This window comes from Centropristis striata, chromosome 11 (genome assembly GCF_030273125.1).
Source record: "Centropristis striata isolate RG_2023a ecotype Rhode Island chromosome 11, C.striata_1.0, whole genome shotgun sequence".
In the NCBI taxonomy this organism is placed as follows: Eukaryota; Metazoa; Chordata; class Actinopteri; order Perciformes; family Serranidae; genus Centropristis; species Centropristis striata.
The window spans coordinates 13,842,722-13,854,572 of NC_081527.1; the positions used below are offsets into that span (position 1 = coordinate 13,842,722).

Below are 11,851 nucleotides of genomic sequence, written 5' to 3' on the forward strand. Positions count from 1 at the left end.
TTGACAATAAGTATACCAAGTTTGGTGTTACTCCGACCAACCGATTTGGAGATATAAAATACTGGTCACCTGGTCCCTACAGCTATTGCTGTATGGGACCAGTGCTCGGTGCGATTGCCCAGAAGCCCTAATAATTGTACAGTTTAAAGTTTTGTATAAAAATGCACAAACTATCCCTTTAATAGTCTGAAGGAGGACTCTTAACTGATATGTATAAGTTAGAAGAGGCAGGTAGCAATGGTGGAAAGTAACTATGTACATTTACTCAAGTACTGGACTTAAAGTACAATTTTGAGGTACTTTTATGTACATTTTATGTAACTTTATACTTCTACTCCACTACATTTTGAGGCAAATATTGTACTTTTTACTCCTCTACATTTAGCTGACAGCTTTAATTACTTTTCAGGTCAAGATTTAAAATGAAAAACATGATACATTTAAAATTATTACCCATTTTTTATAAATTAAACCACTTAAAAGTTTATAGGGTAGTTAAAATGAGCGGAGTGGAGTCATCTCACAGTGTGGTATTAGTACTTTTACTGAAGTAAAGGATCTGAATACTTCTTCCACCACTGTCCTTTTTACTTCTTTACTTTTTTTTTAAACTTTTTTTTTTTCTTCTGCGCAATGCGCATGCGCGGCCCTTCTGCGCAATGCGCATGCGCGGCCTTTCTGCGTACTGCGCATTGCGCAGGGAAGCCCGCGCATGCGCAGCAGCACAATGAGGGCCGCGCATGCGCAGAAGCGCGCGGGGCCGCGCATGCGCAGAAAAAAAATAATAATAATAATTGAAAAAAAAATGTAAAAAATTAAAATTTAAAAAAGTTTTAAAAAAAAGTTTTTTTTTTAAATTTCAAAAAAAGTTTTAAAAAAAAGTAAAGAAGTAAAAAGGACAGAGGTGGAAGAAGTATTCAGATCCTTTACTTCAGTAAAAGTACTAATACCACACTGTGAAATGACTCCACTCCGCTCATTTTAACTACCCTATAAACTTTTAAGTGGTTTAATTTATAAAAATGGGTAATAATTTTAAATGTATCATGTTTTTCATTTTAAATCTTGATCTGAAAAGTAATTAAAGCTGTCAGCTAAATGTAGAGGAGTAAAAAGTACAATATTTGCCTCAAAATGTAGTGGAGTAGAAGTATAAAGTTACATAAAATGTACATAAAAGTACCTCAAAATTGTACTTTAAGTCCAGTACTTGAGTAAATGTACATAGTTACTTTCCACCATTGCTACCTGCCTCTTCTAACTTATACATATCAGTTAAGAGTCCTCCTTCAGACACTGTATGAGGATTAAAGGGATAGTTTGTGCATTATTATACAAAACTTGGTACAATTATTGTCAATGCCCTCCTGAGGATAACCCTTTAAGGTTTTATTGATCGGCCCCTAGGTGGCACTGTGGTGGCAGTCTAATTTCATATTTGGTACCGTGGCCACACTTAAAGGAACACTCCACCGTTTTTTCATATTAAAACATGTTATTCGGTCAAGTAAGACGAGTTGATACAGACCTCTTGCGTCTCAATGCGTGCACTCAATCGCCCTGGCGCGCAGCGCCACTTGGCTAGCACTTAGCTTAGCCCAGTTCATTCATTAGGATCCAAACAGATGGACAGTTAGAAGCGACCAAACTCCTCCACGTTTTCCCTATTTAAATACAGCTACACGAGTAGTTAAACGACCAAGTATGGCGACACAAAATAAAACGTGGCGCTTTTCTAAGCGGATAAAAAGGATAACTATAATGTATGGCGGAATAGCACTTGGGAGTACTTCGACTCTCACTTCCGCTCCCTCTCACTTCACTTCTGCTTGTTATCGCAACCCTTTACGATGCACGTTATAACCATGATTGTTCACAAATATCTTCCTACAACCTGATACTTCGTCAGCTCTGCTCGAACTACTACTCCTGGTGCAGCTCACGTTGGTTCTGTTGACGGAAGTATAAAAAGTTACGTTTTATTGTTCAACAGTGTAAAAGGAGGAATAGAACGATGGAACTATTTGTCGCTGCTTTTTGCTGTTTTTTTTTTTTACAATACACACTTGCAATGTGACAAGTTGTGACACTTATGGCAATATGAATGGCATCTTCTAACACCTAACTAAATGAACTCAGGCTGATGTTCATTTGACACACTTTTACATCATTGACACACAGTCAGTGATTGCACTCGGCTGTTACTGGAGGGGAACATACAGTCCAATAATTATCAATAATAATTTTCCCCCTTTAATATCATTTTTATCTACCTATTGAACATATAACATCATTTTTAGTACAATTTTTCCATTTAATTTTCTCTCCTGCTTTCTCTTCCTCTTGCACACAACTGCAAATGAATTCCTCTTATCACAATTACTCATGCATTATTATACAACACACCATGCACACAAACACTCAAACTATACTCCCACTAACAATCACAAAAACCAACTTGTTTCATGTCGTGTTAATTGTTACACCTTTACTCGTCTTATCTGTCACTTGTACGACCAAAACTAAATAAAGACTTTGAATGACTTTATATATCAATGAGTTGTGTCATCCAGGTGGTAAATCATTTTGTATGTATAAATCTTGTACTTTTTGTTATTCCATTGTTATCAATGTTTTTGCTGTACAAAATACAAAGGTTGCTTTAAAAACAATACAGTTCACATTTTTGTACATAAGTGATCTTTTTTATTATTTTGTCGTCCATAAAAAGGTCAAGATTCAGTCCCATGAATTAATGTCATTACATCATTTTCTCAGTTCAAAAAAGCAACATAAAATTACAAATCATAATACAAAGAATAGAATAGGTAAGTACAGTAACCATATAAACAGCCCACTAATATTGTCTACCCCCCCGCCCCCCCACCCACCTACCACTGCCCCGCTCAAACTCTAGCACAAAACTCATAACAGTACATCAGTTAGTATCAGCAATAAAAAAATTCAAATAAACGTCCCGTTTTTTTAAAAAGCGCTTCAATGTTCCGTTGCCATGAGTTCAGCTTTACCCTCACATAGAATACATAATAGAGATAACGTCCCACCCCGTCACTTGCTCTGCAAAACACAATAGACATGCATACAGTTTTCACTGTTCAAACCCCCCCACCCCCATCAATACACATTCAGGGCCAGAGGATACAATATACCATAGTGGTGCATCAATAAAACGGCAAGTTTCCAACCCGTTTCTTGAACCCCATGAACGAAAGGTGGATCCAGTGGTTTCCCTGATAACATGACCTGTCCAGGAACAAACTGAGGCCTACGTCTACTTTGAGAGAGCGGCAATAACTCTCTGTAATTTTTCTGACAGCTCAGATCCCTGGTCCAAGATGGTAACAGATTTCCATTTTTTAAATATCAGAGACACAAAGCACAGGATGAGAATGGAAAGATTCCCTGTTCAAAGTGATGACAGGAAGCGAGTGGTGTTCACTAAGACCCACGACTTGTACTCCCACAATGGAGTAATCAGATCAGTGCTAGTTCAGTACATGTTCCCTTAAAAAACGCAGCTACTATCACTGAAACTGATGGGTCTCCTATGCAGCAGACGCCTTGTGTTGATCTGAAAATGTGGCGCTAGCCTGCAACCACAAAACAGTTCTTTTTTCAGGTCTACACACAGAGCCTAGTACTAGTTATTCAAACATGATGTTAGTATCCTTAATGCTGGCCTGTAGAAGACAGTCAATAATAATGAGGACACACAAACTTACATTTTATACCCTTATTACACTTTGGATGCTTTGTACAATAGTGCTGAACTTAAGACCTGCTTTTGTCATGCTTGATCTGATATATATAAATGTGTAAATATACTGCAGACTACAGTACATGTATTGTGTGTGTGTGTGTGTGTGTGTGTGTGTGTGTGTGTGTGTGTGTGTGTGTGTTTGTGTGTGTGCAGTGTTTGAACGTGTGATGATGTGCAAAGGTGTGTGTGTGGTGGAACCAGCACCACACCAACAGTGAGAGGCTCAAATATGGCTTGTGTCAGACATGAAGCGTGCTGCCACCCATAAGAGAGCTCCTGTACATTTAGGGCCACGGAGGTTAAACAGAGCTATAGTAGTAGGCATGATGTCCTGTCCTGGCGCCCGATCTACATCACATTGTTAGTCATTACATCGACACACATGGTTCTGGAACAAACAATCCATGGCCCCACACTACGACAAACACGTTTGGATTAAATACATCAAGACGAAAACATTAGAAACAAATGTGCACATGAACAGGACGCAGACTAACCCAGGTGATGAGAGCTACTGGAGCAAGACCTAGAAAACAACCTGTGCTGTAAGACTACGAGTTAATCATCATTACATAAAAGAGATTCCGGTGAAGTGAAAGCTTATTCTGAGTAAAACGGACATAATCCTCATTAGTTGGTGGAACTGAGCAGCTACTTTGCCTCCTTACACCTTGAGAGCCTAATCCAGCCAGATCATGAAGCTCCAAAAGAGCATGTGCACCAGAAAGACCACAAAACATTCACAGACCTCCTCAACAGCTGCACTTCAGACTTAAAGGAATTCTATGCAGGAATTATCACAAACTTTGAGTAAACACAACATTCAAACTTGGACCCTGCTCCCTACGGCTCAACAAAAGTAAGAGCAAACTTATCAAAAGTTTCCTGCACAAAAAACTTCCCGAACACAGCGAAAAAGAAAAGATAAAGTAGAGGGAGAGGACAGAGTTTCAACACACTTGTAGTGGGTTTTAAGTAATAGTTGAGTCTGTATATTGTTTTATAGGAAAACCCTGCATAGCATACCTTTAAAAGTATCGTTCAACATTTAAGAAATATGCTTATTTACTTTCTTGCCGAGGGGTAGATGAGAAAGATGATATCACTCTTATGTTTGCACACTAAACATGCTGCTGGTTAGCTTAGCAAAAAGACTGGAAATAGTGAAACTACAAGAGGTAACAAAATCCACCTGGCAGCACCTCTTAAGTTCAAAAGTAAACTGTCTGTATTTTGTTTGTTTAAAGAGACAGTTCACCCTAAAATCAGAAAGATATTTTCAATCTACATGGTTTTGGTGTGAGTTGCAGACTGTTGGAGATTTCGGCCGTTGAGATGCCTTTTCTTGTATATAATATGACCGAATGGCACTTAGTTTGTTGTGCTCAAAACATTAAGAAAAATAAATTTGAAAGACTCAACAGCATCGTCTCTTTTCAGGTTACTCAATGTAATTCACAGACCTTGTTGTGAGCAGTTTCATGTAGGAATTCTGTTCTTTCTACCAAACTACATCTACAAGCTGTATCACCATCATTTCCAACTGTCTGCAACTCAGAGCAAAACAATATTAACTGATAAATAGCACAGGTAAAGAGAAACAATATGTCATTTTGATTTTGGGGTGAACTGTCCCTTATAATTCATACAAAAACTGAAGAGTAAATACAGCATATTAAAATTTAGTGAGGAGTTATGTGCCTGACTATTTCTTGTCTTCCTAGAGTCTTCGCTAGAGTGGTAAAAAAATCTGTCTTATATAACCCTCAGCCACAAAGCAAATGAGCCTTATTTCCCCAAATATTCATTTAAAATCAGACTTTATCCTGCTGTTACCAAGCCAGTGCAGTCTGTCCAACCTTTAAAAGTCACACATTAGTAAATACTGAAGGGCTACAGCCTTCTGTTTAGAGCCAACCAATCTAATGTGACATGAAAAACACAAAGTAAACCTTCACTTCTACAGCTGTTCCATTAATGCCAAAGAAAAGCAAACAGAGATATTCTCCGTGTAGCTCTCGAAGACTTGTTTCCGTTTCAACCACACCATCATTCTTCATCACAAATATGTAGGACTGGATGGGAAAAGGCAATACAGGGAAATCAAAATAGTTCCCTGTAAGCTGCTGCTGCAATTCTGTGGACAGGAAACAGCTAAAGCTACAGCACAGCCAGGAAATAAAGTGGATGCTGAGTCAAAAATGGGGGAAAAGTATGAGACACCCAACAGCCATATAAGCTATGACAGCATTCCAGACTAGTCCTAATGTATCCACCATATCTGACACCGAAGGGAAGGTGATGGACCCCCAAACCACACAGATAAAGAAGGTTAGTGTTAGCTGGACAACAACTTGGGAAATGCCCTGGCAGTCAGATGGATGTCCATTAACAGGTAAACAGGGAGTGGAGGAAGAGTGGGGGGAGGGGGGGCACAGGCCTGACCAGTGTTTGTCCACTGGAGAGAGAACTGGTCAAGCTGTGGAGGTATCCTTCATACATACACGCGCAAAAAAGAGGAAAATAATAACATCAATATTGATAAGTCTCAACAAGCCTCCTCCACTTGAAGCTGTCCAAGTCTTCAGGATGTCCTTCATTTCTTTCAGCACTGCCTCACACACACGCACACACACACACACACACACACAAACATGTCCATGGAGATATGAATACACACTCAACACTTACATCCATACAATCACTAACGTCATACTTAACGTCAAAATTACATCTGTGTGCCTTTCTGTTACTCCTTAATTCATCTTAGTGACACATCTCATAATTTCCCGTTAAAAAACAGATTTGTGAAGTTGGTTAGTCTCAATTCTTGTTTTTTAGTGCTTCACCACACTCCATTATCAAATGATATATTAAAACCCGTTCTCACCTTTCGAACAGGAAATTATTTGCACATATGCTGTGTCGAAAAGTAACGTAAAGGTGTGCTGCTTCAAAGACACACAGATGTGACAAAAATCACACATCGTTTTACGTCAATTTCTCACACGTACTTTTGCAAACATGCTGACGTTCTCATTCAGTCTGACTCACAACACATGCATACACACAGTCTCATTCATACAAACTCAGAGAGGCTGTTGTTTGTTTCTCAGGCATGCTGTGCAGCCAGGTCCTGGTTGATGAATCGCCGTAGCCTCTCCAGGTACTGACTGTAAAGCTCAATGTCGTTGTGACCGGCTCCCTCCACCCAGAGAGGCTCCACGGCCTTGGGGCAGCGCTCAAACAGGGCGAGGCCGTGAGAGAAGTCGATCACCTCATCCTCTGTACCGTGGATGATGAGCACTGGAGACGGGATCTTTGACACTTTCTCTATGCTGAAATAAAAATGACAGAGGCTATTTTAACATTTTGAACATTAAAGCCGGAAAGGTTTACAGTTTCTTCTTGGGCAAAAAGCAACAGATGCTATCAGCTGTTTACTTCAATTAGAAACACATTTTCATTGCTTTCCATCCAAATGCTCATTATGTCAGCATCAATCACTGATTAATAAAAATAGGGTTAATAAATATAATACATCACATTATAGGAATACATCTTGATATAGCACATTTTTCAGATATGTTATTGAGAAACCATTTCTAGATAAAATAACCAAATGAGAAGTTATGTTATTTGCTATTCTAACAAATATAACACCTGACAAATAACCCAACATCTTAACAGCAAAAAACCCCAGGAAGAGTATTTGTTGCCATGGTCACAACCAATCCAAATAAAACACAAACAATAAAATCTTGTAAACCAATTATTACCATAGTGTAGGCCTGCTGAGCAATGCAGCATTTCAGTGGTTTAATATAACCAGACACATTAAAGTGTTTCCTGAAAAAGATTTCCATCATCATCGACAATAAATTGTCATTCATCTATCAGACATGTTTCCCAAAGTGTCTTACTTTCAACCCCCATAGATCGATACAAAGGTCCAAAGACTATCACATATAAATGGACGCTGTTTAATTATAAATATAATATCTGGGATATGTAACATATTGGGCAACAGCTGAGAAGCTGATTCTACCACAGCAGTGGCTGGATAAATTGTCAGCATTCGAGCATCCATAAAAAAACTAAATAAATGAAAAACCCACAGCCTCTGGATGGGTATTTACAACATTGATAACACAGAAAACACAACTACCATACATTAAAACACTTACTTAGGGAAGGCATCAAAGCAGTATGTTTTCTTGGTGTCTGGGAAAGCCACTCTCATGCCGGAGGTGAGAGGAGAGTGGAGGACCACAGCTGCACACTCAAACCGTGATGCCAAGTCTACTGTGGGCACCGTGCCGATGCTCTGACCATACAGGATGATATTCTCAGGGCTGATGCCATACCTGAGACAACACAGACGCAGATTTTAGTACAGAATATAAAAATCCATCTTATTCGGAAAGTATAAGGACTGATTGCAGCATAAAAAAATATAATTTTGGTGTTTCAACAATTTTTTTATTAAAAAAACTCTAGTTTACAAAATACTACACATTATCAGACAATGAACGCTACAATTATAAACTGAAAGTGAAAAAGACTACTTCGTACAGCCACAGCAGGGTTGCAGCAGACAGCTCTGCTGAAAGCAAGCTATTATCTGTAAAGGCGTTCTGCGTTGCATACATGGACAGCTGCAGACCTACGCAGATGCACATTTACTTGTAAAATGTTTGGTGTATTTGATTATACCAGAGTTATCATGAGTTTGTCCAACAGTGGGAAACAGATTTCCTCACTGTAGCATCCCTAATTAGTAACAACCATGCTTACACCAATACAGCACTTTACCCAACCTGCTAAAATATCTTAAGCACGAAATCAGGGACTGTGTAAGTAAATGCAGGTTTTGTTATGATATAAATGCTTGTAAATTAATTTTTCGGTGGCCTCAAAGTTCCTATGTGTTGCCACCCAGGAATGTTAAATTTCTGCTGACATTAGGCTCATTAACCATGCTGGCGGCAGATAAACAAGTGATATTTTTCTGAATTTTTAGATGCTGAAGCCTAACTCAGCTCACAGCATGTGACAGCCAGTCATCAGTCTGTTAGATACAGAGCCATTGTTTAGCTTTGATTTGACTGTCTGATGGTCAGAGAGATGGTAACGTGGTCAGCAGGGACACAGTTTGTATATAACTGAGCCAACCAAATGTTATTTTGTACAGAAAGTTACTGGCTTGTGATGTGAGTGGTTCTTACTGATTTATCTACCAAAGACACTTTCACATTTGGTGCTTGTTGGCTGTTCTTTTCAGATCGTGTGTGGATGGGAACGGACAGTTTCTGCCTGCTTACCGGGAGCGCAGGGCGTGCCAGGCAGCATCTATGTCAGCGTATAGGTTCTTCTCTGAGGGCTTGCCAGTGCTAACGCCGTAGCCTGAGTAATCGTAGGAAAAGATGTTGCAGTTGATGCGTGTGCCTAAGCCGATGTAGAAGCTGCTCATTTGGCCCAGGTCTACTGCATTGCCGTGGGAAAACAACACTGTAAACCTGAGAGACAAAGGAGGAGGAAGAGGAAAGAAGAAGCAAGTTAGGCAGCTGGCTGAGGCTAAGCAGGGACTGGGAAGTCCCAAGTTTATGGAAAAACACTGGATAATTGTATGACTGAGAAAAGTAAACAGGAACACAGAGATACAGGGTTGTGTGTGTCTCACCTGGCATTGGGGGCACAGCGAATGTACATGCACCCCACCCTGTTCCCTCGGCTGGATCTGGTCAGGAATACATCCGTCACATCCAGCTCTCTCTGTGAGTACTGGAACTCCGCTCTCTCTGTGAGATGAAGCTTCCACCTGCCCTCACTCCATCCGCTGGCAGCTCCTCCTCCCCCTACAGCACCTCCTGCAGCAGCACTACCGGCACCAGCACCAGCAGCAGCAGCACCACCTCCACCTCCTCCACCTCCTCCTCCTCCTCCACCCCCAGCCCCAGCACCACCTCCACCTCCTCTGTCCCCTCCACTACCAGTGCCCAGCCGGGAACGCAGTCCTGGGGCTCCGAGAGAAGGCTGAGCAGCCCCGGAAGTGGACCCTGAAGCAGTTCCCGCTCCAGAACTTGGATCTGGGTCAGGGAGAAGGGCGTAAGTGGGCTCTGGAGGGAGGAAAGCCAGTTTGGCTGCAATGCGGCTGGGGCAAGGGGGGCAGCAGAACAGACAGCATAGCTCCCGTATGGACAGACCGTTCATCGTCTGGTAGAAAAATAAATACAGTAGACAGAAAAAATAAATAGGGGCAGCACACAAGAAGCAAAGCCTTTCACATTTGATTCACAGCAGGGTTTTCCTCACAGTTTTAAAACCACCTTACTTGATATCAAGCTGAAAGGCTACATTTTAATGAAATATAATATCAGTCGTATTATGTTTCAGGGAACATAAGCAGTGGCGATACATGTAGGGATAATTATTTTTTTCTTTTATTTCATTCAATACCCATCATGGGAATGAAGCAATTAATGTAAAATGCCACCACCACTGCATTTATTTTAACCAGATGCGTGTAATATAGCCATACTGTTTTACATTTTGCATCTTGGAATGCTGAACTACCCGCTCCGTCTAATACACTGTGCTCAACTTCACAACAACACCGACTGTATGGGCTATAGCTGATGCAGTAGCGGGCCAGTCACACGTCACAATAAATCAAATGGGTACAATACTACTGGTTCAGTGTTGTTTTGGTCGATACCTTGAAGGTATTGAGTACCAATACCCCACCCTAACTACAGCAAAGGTCAAATATTGAATTAATGAGGGGAATAATTACATCTTCATCTAGTAACAACATTCATTATGAAATGTGATGCATAATTAGTTCAGTGGGTGATTCATTGATCTGTCACATCATATTTTTGCTTTGCAGTTATTAATTGGGCAGAATGTTGCCAATCAGGGGAAAATGTTTTTTCCAATTTCGGAAAAGTAGAGATAAACATTCACAGTTTCCAGGGGGAAACCCTGTGCTGATACCGTTATGAACATACCTGGATTTAGAAATCCCTGGGTCTTGAAATGAACTGGCACGCAACGGTGCCAAGGTCTTCCGGTCTAGTCACTGCGCCAGCAGGATCTGACACAAAAGAAATAATATGTTAAAATAAGGGCTGCAAATAACAATTATTTCATTATTGATCAATCTGTCAATTATTTTTTTTTTGTTTGGCCTATTAAATGTCAGAAAGTAGTGAAAATGATTCTGTTTCTCAAAGTAAAAGGAGATGTCTTAAGATTTTTTGTTTTGTGTGTCCAAAAACAAAGATCTTCAGTTTAATATGATAGAGGAGACAAAAGCAGGAAATCTCCATATTTAAAAGGCTTGCTCATGTTCTGCAATTTTTGCATCAAAATTACTTTAACAATCAATAAATTATGAAAAATATGTCATTTTTTTGTCAATAGACTTATCATTTAGTCGACATTTGTTGCAGCTGTAATAAAGATAGCTCATGCAACATACTGTACATGAAAACATTTAGTCAAATGCATGAGCATTTATTTAGCCTGGTCTTCTGATGTAGTTCTTACTATAGCTATTATGTTCTGACAGAGTAAAGTGACGGATTAGAAATATTAAGAAGCCCAAGCTATCATTCTTGCTTTATCAAATAAAGCAGTTAGAAGCAAATTAAATTACACAGACACTAAGTTCAGCTATGAGGAAGATATAACTGATTCACAGATAAAAGACAACCCGGGTTCATTATAGGGGTTAAGACGTCAATTGTTGTTGTCATCATTTTACAGCCCCTGTAACCAACCACCGCTTATTAGGGCAGAAGTTACATTCATTTATCCGTATGCTGAGGCTGCTAAAAACCTCACTGCGAGATTAAAGAGATCCAGATGCCCTGATGTGATCATGGACATTGGTGACTAATTTGCAACACCCCCTCACCACAGACACAGAGAGCGACAGGGAGCGACTGATATGCTAATGGTGGCTACATGGTTAATATTAACCTCTAACGTTAGCCAGGGATGTGGGCACATAACGGGAAGCAGTATGTGGACAACTCATTCACACAACTGAAAACGCAGATA

The 11,851-nt window shown here is 40.0% G+C and overlaps 1 protein-coding gene across 1 annotated transcript in view; it reads right to left on the minus strand.

Annotated features, from left to right (window-relative positions):
• Positions 1-2,683: 2,683 nt before the first annotated feature.
• The window catches only part of LOC131979845 (alpha/beta hydrolase domain-containing protein 17A-like), a 9,506-nt gene continuing 338 nt past the window's right edge, over positions 2,684-11,851 (minus strand). Inside the window, exons 2-6 of the mRNA XM_059343897.1 lie at positions 10,795-10,880; positions 9,465-9,997; positions 9,106-9,300; positions 7,969-8,148; positions 2,684-7,119 (exon numbers count right to left, since the gene is read on the minus strand). Of these exons, the coding sequence (XP_059199880.1) occupies positions 6,894-7,119; positions 7,969-8,148; positions 9,106-9,300; positions 9,465-9,994 (1,131 nt within the window). The 5' untranslated portion in view covers positions 9,995-9,997; positions 10,795-10,880 and the 3' untranslated portion in view covers positions 2,684-6,893. The remainder of the gene's footprint in view (positions 7,120-7,968; positions 8,149-9,105; positions 9,301-9,464; positions 9,998-10,794; positions 10,881-11,851) is intronic.